We start from the raw sequence: 13,492 nt of genomic DNA, 5'->3' as shown, positions 1-13,492 counted from the left end.
CATTTTCCAGAAATCTACAGACGACAAATCCCACTCCAGCCATCGCACTTCTTAAGCGATGAACCAATGTTTTCTGTCAAGCGTGTTTTTTAAGCACTCATCTGAAGTTAAATTTCTGAATCTGATATCGTATCGTGCATAATCACAACCTGGCCCTCTACACCAGCCATCTCCATTGTCTTTATTTGTTTACCCGCCGCGGTGGCTCAGTGGCTAAGGCGTTGCGCTGCTGAGCACGAGGTCGCGGGTTCGATTCCCGGCCGCGGCGGCCGCTTTTCTGATGGAGGCGAAAAGCAAAAACGCCCGTGTGCACGAGATTTCGGCGCACGATAAAGATCCCCAGGTGGTCAAAATTAATCCGGAGCCCTCCACTACGGCGCGCCTCATCGCCTGCGTTGCGTCGGCGCGTTAAACCCCACAATCAATCAATCTTTATTTGTTTTACCTCTGTTGCTTTTCAATTTTAGTATTCACATTTAATCTCAGGTAACTAACCATCTGTTGGCGCTCTTTGCCATAGTTGGCCATGTGCCACTAAAATTCAACAATCATCATCATCATCAGAATCCATTCGTGCATATTCGCGCGCACACTGCTTGTACTGACTGACTCCTTAGCTCCATGTTGGCATACGGACATGGACGAAAAAAAAAACCTGCGTTCGCTCCTATAACGGCATTACAGATATCGGATGTTCTGGTGAGCCCATTGGCGAAAAGCCCTCTGTAGAACGTAGAATATGCATACTCGGCATATTCTACGTATTAGTGCGTACGACAGTGGAAATCTAATCTCATTTAATAGAGAAGGGCTTACAGTGTAGCCCTGGTATCCCATTTTCGAGAAGCACGTAGAAAGCAAAGTAAAATTGATTGCTGCGGCTGTAAAAAGCGCCTCGTTGTTCCGAAAGACATTTTTTCCTAAAACAAGTACTTGTTTCCAAAACTCACGCAAAAAACGAATTTGCAAATAGGACCGCAAATCATGCGACGTAAAAACCCCACAGAAAACAGAACAAGATCCTGCGGAGATCTCAACTGGCAAGTTGATAGAATGCGCGTGACGCTAGAGACGACTGCGCCACGACACACATGGTAGACCTGTGGGAAATAACCTGCATACCTGATAAAGGACCACTCTCCCTGCCGAATACATCGGAATTCAGAAGATGGTTTGCAAGTATTCTGGCTGGTAAACAGATATTTCTTGAATAACCCCTCCGCAATAAGGTTCCCTGAAACCCACCCACAATAGCTGGCGACCACCAACTTCGCTGTGTGGGGCCGAAAAAGCGATTGCAAGCGCGTTCCCGGCTGCAACAGCGATTTCGCATTGGGAAAAATTCGAATGGTTTGACTGATATTCATTCCTTATTACCTAAATTAACTTCCGAAACTCTTCTTTTGCACGTAACTGACTTTACATTTTCTACAAGCCTGCCGGTCACGCACATATATGCAGTTTGTAGCTTCGGGCAAGCGATATCCCCGTAGCACAGGGCCAAAGCGTCGACAGCCAAAATACGGATGGAATTAGCGCTAATGTTGAGTTGTATGGGCTTCATGATGCTTACTACTGTTATTACACTCTAGAAACTAACGAAACAGGGTCGCATTCACTACGGCATGAATGTTGTAGAGGCGCAATTTTTGCGTCTCGGTCGATTACCGACGACGCATCTTGCAGCCGATAGGTCGACCTGTCTTCTCGCCGTGTTCGGTTGCCGATCCAGTCACAGTGCGCGTACTTTCCATCCGCCAACGTAATTGCGTCGCCGGCGGCGTAGAGTGCCAACACGGTCTGACAACGCAGGAGCCGGGCGACTCGTGGGAGATTCATCAACGTCCAAACATGTCGTCGTCCGCTTCGTGATGGCCTAATGTGACCGCACCTTTTGCGTTCTCTTGAGAAAGGGCAGTTTCGAGCAAAACTATCGCGGTAAAAAGACGCGTAGTTACAGGGGGCATTAAAAGAAATGCGAAGAATGGAGCGCAAAGCTACCGACGCATGCTGCACCGTATGGCTGCGAAGTCACTAAACCGCGCGCGTGCCCACTTTTTCGATAGCATTTGAGACTGCCGCTACCTTCATTTATGGTAAATGCTTGATCAAGACAGGATGCATGGTCGTTTATTTTGAGGCGCCTTTTTATGCGGCGTCACCACTGAACAGGGTGATTAATGATCGGCTTCATGTTATCTGCAATCAGGGAGCTTCGTGCTTGGCCCCCGTATATAGCAGATAAAAGCGACAACGAGCCTGCTCAGTGGCGACAGAGCGTAAAGAAGCGCCTAAACACAAACGACCTGTGCCTACTCTCCATCAAGCATTTCCCACAACAGTAGACCGCACTATCAAAAGCAACCTAAAAAGTTCGCATGCGCGCAGTTTACTGATTTTGCAGCCAGTCGTTGCAGCATGCGTCGGAGGCTGTGCGCTCCGTTGTTCGTATTTCTTTCAATCCCCCTGTACATGTGAGACCACCACTACGTGGCCACAGGGCAGGCGGGAATTTCGTTGATAACGACATGCGCATCCGAACAGCCCAAATGACGCGTACCGCTTTGGCAGATAACACACCTTCTTCCACAAAAAATAACCGATATTGATCATCCGCACGGCTTGGTATAGAACACAACCTTGGTGAAAGAACATAGCCGCAGCATTGCCGTGTCCGGCGCGCAATATGGCATACGAGGAGCCACCGAGCGACCATGGGTACATTTTTTTTTTCAATTCATTCGCTATGCACAGTAACATCACTAAATCAAGCGGTCCCTCATTGTGCAGCCAAAGTGTGAAGTCAAGTAGTACAGCCGTTTTTACGTGTTTGAGTGAATGCGGTGGTGATTTCGAAGGTGGCGCCTTTTGAATGTTTGTAACCCCGTACGACACGGCTGAGCTCAATTTCAGCCGCCCATTCTTTCAGCAAAGGGCATTGGAATCTCACAGCAACTTATTTTTACACTTTTTTTGCCCTGAAATCCTAAACTGAACCTACATCAAGCCAGCCCCTAGACGAAAAAGACAAGAAAAATTCCTGTAGTTAGTCGTATTTTCGCGTGTTGTACTGTCGTCTTGTGGTATTCTTGTCGCGTCGTGGTTTTGATGTTCTGTCGTGTGTCGTACTCCTGTCCTGATTTTCATGTTCCGCCGTGTCGAATGCCTGTCTCGTCTTGATCGTGATGTTGCATCAGTAGTTGCACATGGTTTGAATGTTATTTACCATTGTGAGGAGTTGCGTAAATGGCAGTTCTGTTGTGACCACAGGAATGTTTATCGTTGAGAAAATTAACTTTATCGTTACGACAGCAATGTGTGTCGTAACAACTGGTGGCTTTGCCGTAACAACAAGACTTCTGTTGTCACAATAAAGTTACGTGTCGTACGACCCGAATTCTTCTTAGGTTTTCGCGGTAATCTTGTTGTGATTTTAGACTCGGCAGCATCAGGCATAACCATGGTCTAACAAAACAAAGCATGCGAAACCTGCGCTGCCTGTGTTTAATGAAGATGCACAGTAAACTCGGGCAAAACGCCGCATTTACGGTGATGGACGAATTTGGGAAGACGTGTTTCGTAAATTAGCACTGTCCTAGACTTGAATAAAGAAAAAATTCTGATCAGTGAATAAACCTACCTGCCCGCTATGCCTGTTCTGCGGTCAGTGGTTTATTCAAGCTGTGATCGCTCAACTCCTATCCAAGCATTCATGAATGTGAAGAAATGGGGGCCGAGGAAAACTGAAAGCGGTCATTTGGACTAGTTTTTACATATGTAACCCGATGTAGTGTGGTCATTGGGCCTTACTCTAAAAGCAAAATAGAACTCGACAACAATTGCATTGCTATAGGCGCTACAGTGCTCACAAAGCTTGGTGGCCTTGCGCACATTGCGCAAAAAGCAACACCTCATATTGGACACTAACCTAACTTATTCCTACGGGATAAAAGTTCACAACCCCAACTAATAAGCTTCCCTAAAGCTGTAAACTGCGCAATTCTCGCTGGCTGGCCACGTGTTCTAAAAACGATGAAAAACCTTTCTCTTGCTCCGCTCCGATTGACACAGGTAAATCTGTCGTAGATAATGATAGTGGAGCAGGAGCAGAAATCTAAGCTGTTAATACCGATAACTATGATGAAGGTTAAATGCATCACCGCTTTTTAAAACGTAATTCGGAAACTACAAAAATTGAACCAATGGGTTCAAATTGGAACAAAATTGAAAGTAGGATAAGTCAACATGAGGGCACTATAAAAGGAAGTTGGCTTATATCGCGTGCCCTTGTCGCGTGTTTGTTCAGCCAGTCGCCTCTGTCACCCTTTGCATCTGGCAATGATTCAAGAAAAGAAACAACCGTGTATTTCAACCGATGTTGATTTGCAGCATCGCTCTCAATGAGGTGAATAGCTGCGTTAACGACTCCAAGCATACTATGTATCTGCAGTTGGCGCTCATGGCTGAAACACTTTACAAACAATAAAAAGAACAACATTTAGGAGACGCGTAAAGCGCGGCTTCCCGCTGCACGAACGCTGTCCCTCGCGTTGTTGCTAACAGTCAGTCAGTCAGTCAGTGAGAACTTAATTATACACCAGTAAAAGCGGTAGTATTGGTGCCCCTTCCCCCATCAGTCGGCCGGTATCCCTTAGAACTGGGCGGCTTCTAGGGCGAGACCGATTATGCACTGGGCTTCAGAGGTTCGTCTGCGGAGCAGTGCCTCCCAGGATGCTGCGTTTCCGTGCGGTTTGTTGTAGGAAGGACAAGTCCACTCCATGTGGACGAGGTCCGCTCGACCCTTACATTTCTTACAAGCAAGTTTTTCGCAGCCGCTGTACACATTGCCTCAGCGGGCTCTTGAGCGAAGGCAATTTGTTGCAAAAATATCATGATTAAGAGACGCACAGCTTGCATGACAGGCCACAACTACGTGGCTGGCGAAGAGGCGGGAATTTTTTGATAAGAGCAATACGCTTCCAAAGCGCCTCAATGACGCATACTGCTTTAGAGCGCAACACAAGCTGTCCCCCACTCCCGCCTCCGAAAAAAGAACTATCTGATATTCCGTCATGCGGAAGATTGCTAGAGCGCAGCCCTTCTGAAATGCCATTGCAGCAGCATTCCCCCGTCTGGCATGCAAGATGGCATATGAGCAGCAACAACGCGGCCATGGGTTCGTTTTCTTACTTTATTCGCTATGCGTTCTAACAGCGCTCAACCAAGTGGGGCACTATTTTTACCCTAAATGTATAGACACGTAGTACAGATCTTTTCCCTCCTTTTAACTAAATCCGTGTTAATTTCAACGTACTGTCCTTTTGAAGGTTTCGAGCGCCGTACGGCACTGCTGCGCACGGTATTGGCCGAGTATTTTTTTCAGCAATATGAACCGGATTGTAATAGCAGCTAATTTCCCACTTGTTTCCGTACACTATTTACCGGCGCATTTATCAAGCGAGCTGCATCGTAGATTAGGTGGGCTCTGACAAAACGGGTTCAATTACATCGCCACCCGCGTTTAACAAAGCAGCGCAGTGAAAAGCAAAATGTTCCGTTGGCTGGGAGGGGGAAATTTCGGCCTACGTTTTGTTCGTTTTGTTCGGCCTACGTTTTGTTCGTTTTGCTCGCAGTGCGCCAGTTCTTTTTTGACCGGTAGGTATCACCTACTTGTGGCGTACAGGTTTATGCCAGTACCCGAATCCGATATATTTTGTCCATAGAAAGCAGTCTGCTGCTTTTAACTTCAACCATTCGAATTTTACATCTTCGGCATTAACTGACAAGGGGGCGAAGTTCGAATGCGGAAAAAATTTGTGTTGGTAGGCGTAGGCAATAGATATGATTTCTGCAAATTAGTCGGAGCAAGCAAGTTGGTTTTGGTGCTGTTAAGATTCGTCGCAGACTTCGGTAAACGGATCCGTCTAAGCATCCTATTGTTCTGGTGGGAATTGTACTGCACGAATAATTGCCAAGTATTGAGAAGTGAGATTTTTCCGGCAGAGAAATATCGCTTTTCAGGATACTGGCCGCAGTGTTTGCCATTCATATGCACTGAACAGAAAGCGTTCGATCCCGATACCTTGGAACGCGTAAAGCACAGCGGTTCGTTTTTACTGCGTGGTGGTACACCTCGCAACAGGCCATATGTTCGCTGTAGGAATAAGTGGATAAAATTCATGTCCAACCTTAATATGCAAAATATGTTTGCTTAGTATGTAAATATTGATTTGGCCCGCCATCTCTTTTAGTGCTTTTTAACAAGAGTGTTACTTCCGGATACACAAACATTTGAGTAACGTCATATCCATCGCGGAAGTGACGCCGGTACAACGAAGCGCAATCGGCCTGTAAAAGGTTCACCCCTGCACACAGGGTCTTCTTGCGGGGAAGCAACCGTTAGAACCAAAGAGTACGTTATACCTAGAGTTGTTCGTTTTCTGGTTTTATATTTTAACACGAAAGTGATTTAGCGGGATACACCAATATTTCACTGACGTCATATCCATCACGAAAATTACGCCAGTACACCTTTGCCGAAACGACCTGCCAGCAGGACGTCGCTCGCTAAGCACACCCCCAAGACAGCCGCCGACCCGCAAATCAGGCTCAGCTGCAGATTTCGCTGCACATTTTACTTTCGTGTTTTACCGATACCTATTACACTATAATCAACCATAATTTTTTATCACGTTATGCACTATGGCGATAAATTCGACTCGCAATACGCGAGCAGTGACCGGAGCTGCTTCTCCGACGCTCGATGCACCGCGCAGCGAGGCATTCAAGAACTAAAGTGAGAAGAGGTCAGCTTTTCCGGTAATCACCAGCATCCCCCGTGGGTTATACAGCCAGCTGACTTTCCGAGTGCGCAATGCATGAATGCGCCCCTTAGGCAAATAGTTCAGTTCAATTAGAGTTCAGATCGGCACATCTTTGTCTGCCTCCTTGAGAATGGTGACCCGTGAAAGTCTTCTTCATTTTATTGCATAAGGTGCACATCTGCTCTCTCGCGTTTTCACACGCTCGAAAAAAACAATGCGCGCCGATCCCCCCTGGGAATGTGCTTGGAATGCAAAGCTGCAAGCGGCACCCACACAGATTACACATGCGACATCACTTAAATTCACTCATGAAATAGATAGACGCCGCATTTCAGTGTTGCGCATTCCGTATAGAAGCAGTAGAAGCCAGCGGGAATGCTAGTGACTATCGGAAGAGCTGACTTCCTCTCCTTTAATTTCATGAATGTCTGGCTGCGCGGTGCCAGAAGCGCTCGAAGAGTAGTCCGGCAGCCGTTCGCGTGTTGCGGGTCAAATTGAGCGTGATAGTGCATTCTGGTGGCGAGGTATCAAAAAGGCGGGCGCCACTGTATGCGTAATGTTAAATTTCGTGACGAAAACCTAACCAAAAAGTCCCCCACTGGCAGGCTGATCAGTTTGACAGCCCATGTTCCGTTTGATGATTGTGCCGTAGTGGCGGCCTCAATTGTATGAGTACAACTTTTCATTTCCGTTAACTGCGAAGTGACGGCGGAACTGTATTTACAGTGAATGGGCTGAAGCAAAAATTTGTTTTCCTAATTTTGCACCCTTTTTGATGTACTCCAAAATGTTTAAGCTACTAAAATCACAGCTTCGCGTGACAGCAAAAAAAAAGACACCGGTTTTCTATTAACACGTGGAAAAAAGTTTCGTTCCGCGCATTTTTTATTCGCTCTTAAGTTTAACGTGCATACGTAACGAGTTGTCGATTTTTAAAACAGCAACCCAAAGGGGCCTGCATAAGGAATACGAACTGTAGAAAACGGTACTTACCGTTGTGACCAGCGTCTGCCAGTCCGGTAGGAGAGCCGGTCGCAGTCGTGCCTTCTGAGCTAAAAGAGTAGTACAGCTTCCCACAAGCTGAACGTGCTTATTTCTGACGTGTTTACAACTCATGACGAGTATAAGGTGAAAACACACTTGGTGTGCCGCACCACGGCGTTTTTACCTACACATGCTTTCGTGCTTCCCCACTTCCGAAAGTGCCCATAAACAATACTGCCCAATGGAAAGAGTGAGTTTCGATCTTACCGGCACCACAGCGCAAGGGAAACACATGGAACTCCTTGGGTGCACGGCAAGACGGCACACCCACAACAGATGCAGACACAAGGCTTTTTAACGTTTGAAACAACGTAGAAAATAGGTAAAAAGGTCACACATTATAAGAAATATACCTTACAGGTGGTACTGAGCGCCACCGCGGCAGCCTTTGCTCTCCGCTCTATTACTTATTAAAGCTCAAGAAGCTGGCCCACGTACGACTAATTTTTGAATCCACATTACAGATGCCACTAGATGCGGGTGCAGTAGCGGAAAAATTAAAGGCGAACACAGAACTACGAACCAAAACAAATGGAATGAAAGTATATGAATTGTGGAGATAAAATAGCGGCTCGCTAGTGGTATATTCGAAAAAACATTTTCAATCTTTGGTACTGTAATAAAGCCTCCCAAAAATATTACTTGCACAGAAAGAAATCGCGCCTTTTGTACGTTTCATTTGTTTTTTACTGTACCTTAAGTTTCCGCATTCGCGTTTTGCGTTGCTGGTTACACAAAGACATAGAAGAGAGGGGAGGAATGGTTGACCCAGGGACGCAACTATAACTTTTAGGTTCTCTTGCTCGACTGCGCAATGTGCTTTTCTGCCCGGTACATTCACTGCAACTCAAGAAACCCGCCTACGCATATTTCGCCACCAAACCTTTCGTGCCGGTCGGTGAATTAACTAAGTTAATTCATGCAGTTCTTACATTGACGTACGTATTCCTCATCCACTTTCGACAGCTAATTGGTGATCCATTGCTCGAATATTCGTCTGTCTGCCGCCACCCCTTCGGGTGATAATATTGTACGCTTCATCATCCAACAACGTATGGGTACGAGCTAGTTGGTACTCCATCTAAACACCGTAAAGCGCCGTAGGCAAGACAAGGGACGAAGGGGACACGGACGAGCGCTATCCGTGTCCCCTTCGTCCCTTGTCTTGCCTACTGCGCTTTACGGTGTTTAGCTTCATCATCCATTTCACTGGAAGAGCACACACAATGTGTGGCTGTTCAGAATGGCAAAGCTCGTGGGTCACTGTTCACCCGCCATTGCGTGACGAGTCTATATCCTCTGCGGTCTTGGAGTCCCGTACTTCCTGCGGTGCTACGGCAGAGCAAGGTCATCGAACGACTCTGCTATACTGAAGTCCTGTAGTAACCCCGCAAAGGAAATGGCTGCTGCATAGCGCAATTAACCCTGGATATGCAAAGCGAAACCTTGGCTTAGCCTGGTTAAGTTTTAGCTTGACTTGTGTAGTATTTCAATTCCCAGTAATTATTTTAACCGCCCAAACCCTGCCTTGGTCTACAGTTGTGGTCTTGCTTCCGGCGTTTCCGGGCCGAACAACTCGTTGACACAGTATCTGACGCAAGCTTGGCGAGTTTGGCTTGGCATTTGGGACCCTCTCCAGTGATGCCGCTCGCCGGGCGGTGTCGACGGGGTCGTCAGACGCCGCTCGCCGACGTCGGTTCAAAGCCTTCAGCCCGTGCCACGCTCAGAGGAGACGGTCCAGCCTCGCTCTAATACATGACCAAGCTCATATGCGCGCGGCGAGTCACGTGATCAGGCGACGCCTGAGCTGCGGAGTGCGCATGCGTCGCGCCGGTGACGGCGGCTAGAGTTCTTGTATATCGCGTAGCGCAAGACTTGCGCGTCTGATTGCCACATGCCGCGGGTTCCAGTTCGACAGAAAGCCCGCTTTCAGTGCTGCGCACCGTCAGTTCTGCCAGAGTCTTTGTTCTATTCAACTGGGCATCGGCGGTTGTGAAACCGGCGGCAGCGGCGGCCGCTCATCTGATAGGAGTTCCAATATCATGCGCCAGTTTTAAATGCAGAGCATTTCTTAGCCTCGCCTCTTCCTGCGTCGGACGGCGTCCACAGCTCCGCGTCCGCAGCAGGTGCGCCTCTCCTGCTTCCATCCTCTCTCTCAATAGCAGATGGCGCGCGCATGCGTCGTAGTCAGCCCGCTCGCTCCGTCGCGGTCTCGGCCACGGCCGGGCTGGAGGAGCGGCGGGCGCGCACTTTCATACGGCCTGCGCTTCGGGTATAGTTCCCACCCTTCACCGCCGCTAGTTCGTGGCGCTGAGGACCAACCCTCACCGGTTGACCTACAGCACCGGCGGGGTAGAGCGGGGGCGCGCGCGCATTTGCCACTGCCCTAGCCCTGCATGTTTACATGTGTCATTAAAATAAGCGACTCCTTCCCTCCTTCTGAATTTTCGGTCTAATAGGGTCAAACAGCTTGACATTATCACTCGGAAGCGCCTGATCAAAAAATTGAAAGAAATATTTTAACTCGGGGCCCATGAAGAAAAATATGCGAGGCCTTCCTATCTTATCAGTGACTGTAGTATATGAAAATGGTGAGGCAGGCAATAAACGCGACATTTTCCGTGACAGAAATATCAGTTCTTATTTTTCCTTTCGGATGATGCCTTGCTTTGCACGCGCACAGGGCACGACTGTGACGCGAATTATTTCCCGCCGAGAGAGATACGCTTATCGCTTAGCTAAACGTGTTTCTGCTGCTCACGCTCCGGTCGGGCTGAGCGGACCGCTGGCAAACATACAGCTAAAACCCTTAATCATGCAACTGAAGCGCAGAGCGAGTCTTCTTTCTTGGTGAGATGTAGCAGCGAAGGTATTGATTGGTACCGGTGATATTCCGCGGAAGATTCAAAACACGTGCGGCAAGCGTACAACATTTAGCCCGCTCTCACATGATTTGGGAACCTTTATTTGAAATCCGAAGTTTAAAAAAAGAAACACCTAGGGATGGCGCTAGTTGACCTGTCTCATAGCAGCTCTAACTATAAACCTCCGCTGTATAGACGAGAGGGGAGCCGTCGCGGAATAGCACAATGGTTAGTGGACCGCACGCTTTATGCGAAGATGTGGGTTCGACTCCCGCTTCCGGAAAAAAAAAACGGCGGATTTTTTTCTCGACTTCTATTCCTTATTTTATCACTGTATCAAAGAAACATGACAAACATACGTCGTTCGGCACAATTAAATATTTCGAAAAAAGCCTAACAGCATGGCAATAACGACTGCAACCTTGATATATATATATATAACAGAAAATAAGGGCTGGCAGTCAAGAAAACCTCGGAAATCAAAGGGGAGGTTGTGGTGGGGGTGGGTCATAGAAACCAATGAAGAGTTTTTTGAGTAAGAAAGAAATTGGCGAGAAAATGCCCGTCGGGTGGGAGCCGGACCCACGACCTCCAGAATACCGGTCTGGTGCGATAACCACTACGCTACCAGCGGGGCTGTTTCCCCAGCACTTTCTCGGGTATTTATGTTAAAATATTTCTTTTTGTTTCCTCTACTTAGCGGTTGTAGCCAGCGCCACTCGGACTACACGGGGTGAAGGGGACCTTCTTTTTAACCCCCGGACCGTGACTCGAGTGCCTACGACATGTCGAGAGTGGTCGACCAGCATTGAACCTCCTCCGAGTGGCGCTGGCTACCACCCCCAAGTACAGGAAACAAAAAAAAACCCTAACTTAAATACCCGAGAAACTGGTGGGGAAACATCCCCGCCGGTAGCGCAGCGGTTATCGCGCCAGACCGGTATTCTGGAGGTCGTGGGCTCGAATCCCACCCGGTGGGCATTTTTTCACCAATTTCTTTCTGACTCAAAAAAGGCATCTGTTTTTATGACCCACCACAACATCCCCTTTGCTTTCCGAGATTTTCTTAGCTGCCAACCCTTATTTTCTGTCTTATTTTACCGATCCCCTCATTTCCCATTTTTTGATTCGCTACATGCTTAGCGAGGGCCTCTGTTCTGGTAGTCTTGGTGCCAAAGGTAGCTTAAGGGGGTTAACGCTCGTCGACCACTCTCCACATGTCGTAGGCACTCGAGTCACGGCCCGGGGGTTAAAAAGAAGGTCCCCTTCACCCCGTGTAGTCCGAGTGGCGCTGGCTACCACCCCCAAGTACGGGGAACAAAAAAAAACCTTAACATAAATACCCGAGAAACTGTTGGGGAAACAGCCCCGCAGGTAGCGTAGTGGTTGTCGCACCAGACCGGCATTTGGAGGTCGTTGGTTCGGATCCCACCCGGCGGGCATTTTTTCACCAATTCTTTTCTGACTAAAAAAATTGTTGATCTGTTTCTATGACCCACCACAACCTCCCCTTTGCTTTCCGAGGTCTTTTTGACTGCCAACCCTTATTTTCTGCCTTATTTCACCGAGCCCCTCATTTCCCATTTTCTTATTTGCTCTATAAATATATATGTATATACTTCTTGCGTGCCATACTGTTGCGCCATGGTGCATCCAGTGTTCTTTTGAGTGATCACGGGAAGACGTTTCTTTCCTCCCCAGCACTGTTGGTGTTCTCCGTACTGCAAACACAGTTCATAAGACCACTTCCAATTACCATCCGCAGACGAACGGCCTGACTGAATGCTTCCACCGGACTCTTTCTGAAATGATTTCTGTGCAGATCCGACCTGATCACACCAACTGGGACACAATTCTACCATTTGTTGCTTTTGCATACAACACTGCAGTACAAAAGACTACCGGTTACTCTGCCTTTTTGCTCGTCTACGGCTGCGATCCATCATACGTGCTGGACGCCAGTGTCTTAAGTGCTCCTGTGCATAGCTCAAGCCCGTTACCCAAGTAGTTCATCTCTACTCAACTCCTTCCGTCGGCTTGCTAGTCTCAACACGGAATCCAGCCAACGCGATCGCAAGGACCGTTACGACGCCATTCACCGCACCGTCCGCTTCCGTCCTGGTGACGAGGTGCTACGGTAGACGCCCACACGCAAACCTTGGCTCTGCAAAAAATATCTTCATAGCTTCACAGGCGCGTGCACGACGTTATAAAAAACTTCGCCCATGAGGTAGCGCGTCGCTCCGGGCAGTGCTTGTGTGGATCGTTGCTACCGCGGCACAGAAATATTGCACGTCTCACGACTGAAGCCTTCCGTGCGTCGCTCATCTTCACATACCGCGGCCAGGAGGCCGCCTTCACACGGAGGGGTAAATTACTCTGAGCACGTTCTGAGCATCGCGTCCTGTTTACAGTTACCTGGTTGCAAATTGTGGGCACCATCCTGTGCTTCATCTCCTTCCCCTCATATTCATCCTCATCCATATTCTACCAATCCTCCTCTTGTGAAGATCATAGTAATCGTAGGCGGGTTCCGAGACCGCGATGGTTACAACGCCTCCAAATAGACGTCCTCCTGCACCTGTCTCTCAAGGCCCTCTCAGTATATGCATATTCGGGGAAGCGCACAAAATATTAACTGTTGTAACACCTTCTGCTCTAAAATGCTTCCCTGAGAGCGAATATCTGGTAAAAGTGGAGCAGGCAACAATCGTAAGAAAGCGTAGTTCAGTGCAGCGAGCCAGAGCCATATAAACAATA

General features: G+C 48.1%; 1 protein-coding gene across 5 annotated transcripts in view; it reads left to right on the top strand.

Annotated features, from left to right (window-relative positions):
• The first annotated feature begins 4,982 nt into the window (after nucleotides 1-4,982).
• LOC144142287 (uncharacterized) overlaps nucleotides 4,983-13,492 on the top strand; it is a 29,889-nt gene continuing 21,379 nt past the window's right edge. For 3 of the 5 annotated variants that reach the window (XM_077673667.1, XM_077673666.1, XM_077673665.1), the window contains exon 1: nucleotides 4,984-5,176. In XM_077673667.1, the coding sequence (XP_077529793.1) occupies nucleotides 5,145-5,176 (32 nt within the window). In that variant the 5' untranslated portion in view covers nucleotides 4,984-5,144. Of the gene's footprint in view, nucleotides 5,177-13,492 lie in introns of all 5 variants that reach the window. The other 2 variants (XM_077673668.1, XM_077673664.1) reach the window with 2 other exon arrangements.

The sequence above is a fragment of the Haemaphysalis longicornis genome, unplaced genomic scaffold (genome assembly GCF_048455015.1).
Source record: "Haemaphysalis longicornis isolate Haplotype H1 unplaced genomic scaffold, Haemaphysalis longicornis Haplotype H1 scaffold_6, whole genome shotgun sequence".
Taxonomy (NCBI): Eukaryota; Metazoa; Arthropoda; class Arachnida; order Ixodida; family Ixodidae; genus Haemaphysalis; species Haemaphysalis longicornis.
Note: the sequence above shows the minus strand (reverse complement) of the source record. Positions and strands in the feature narration are given on the sequence as shown.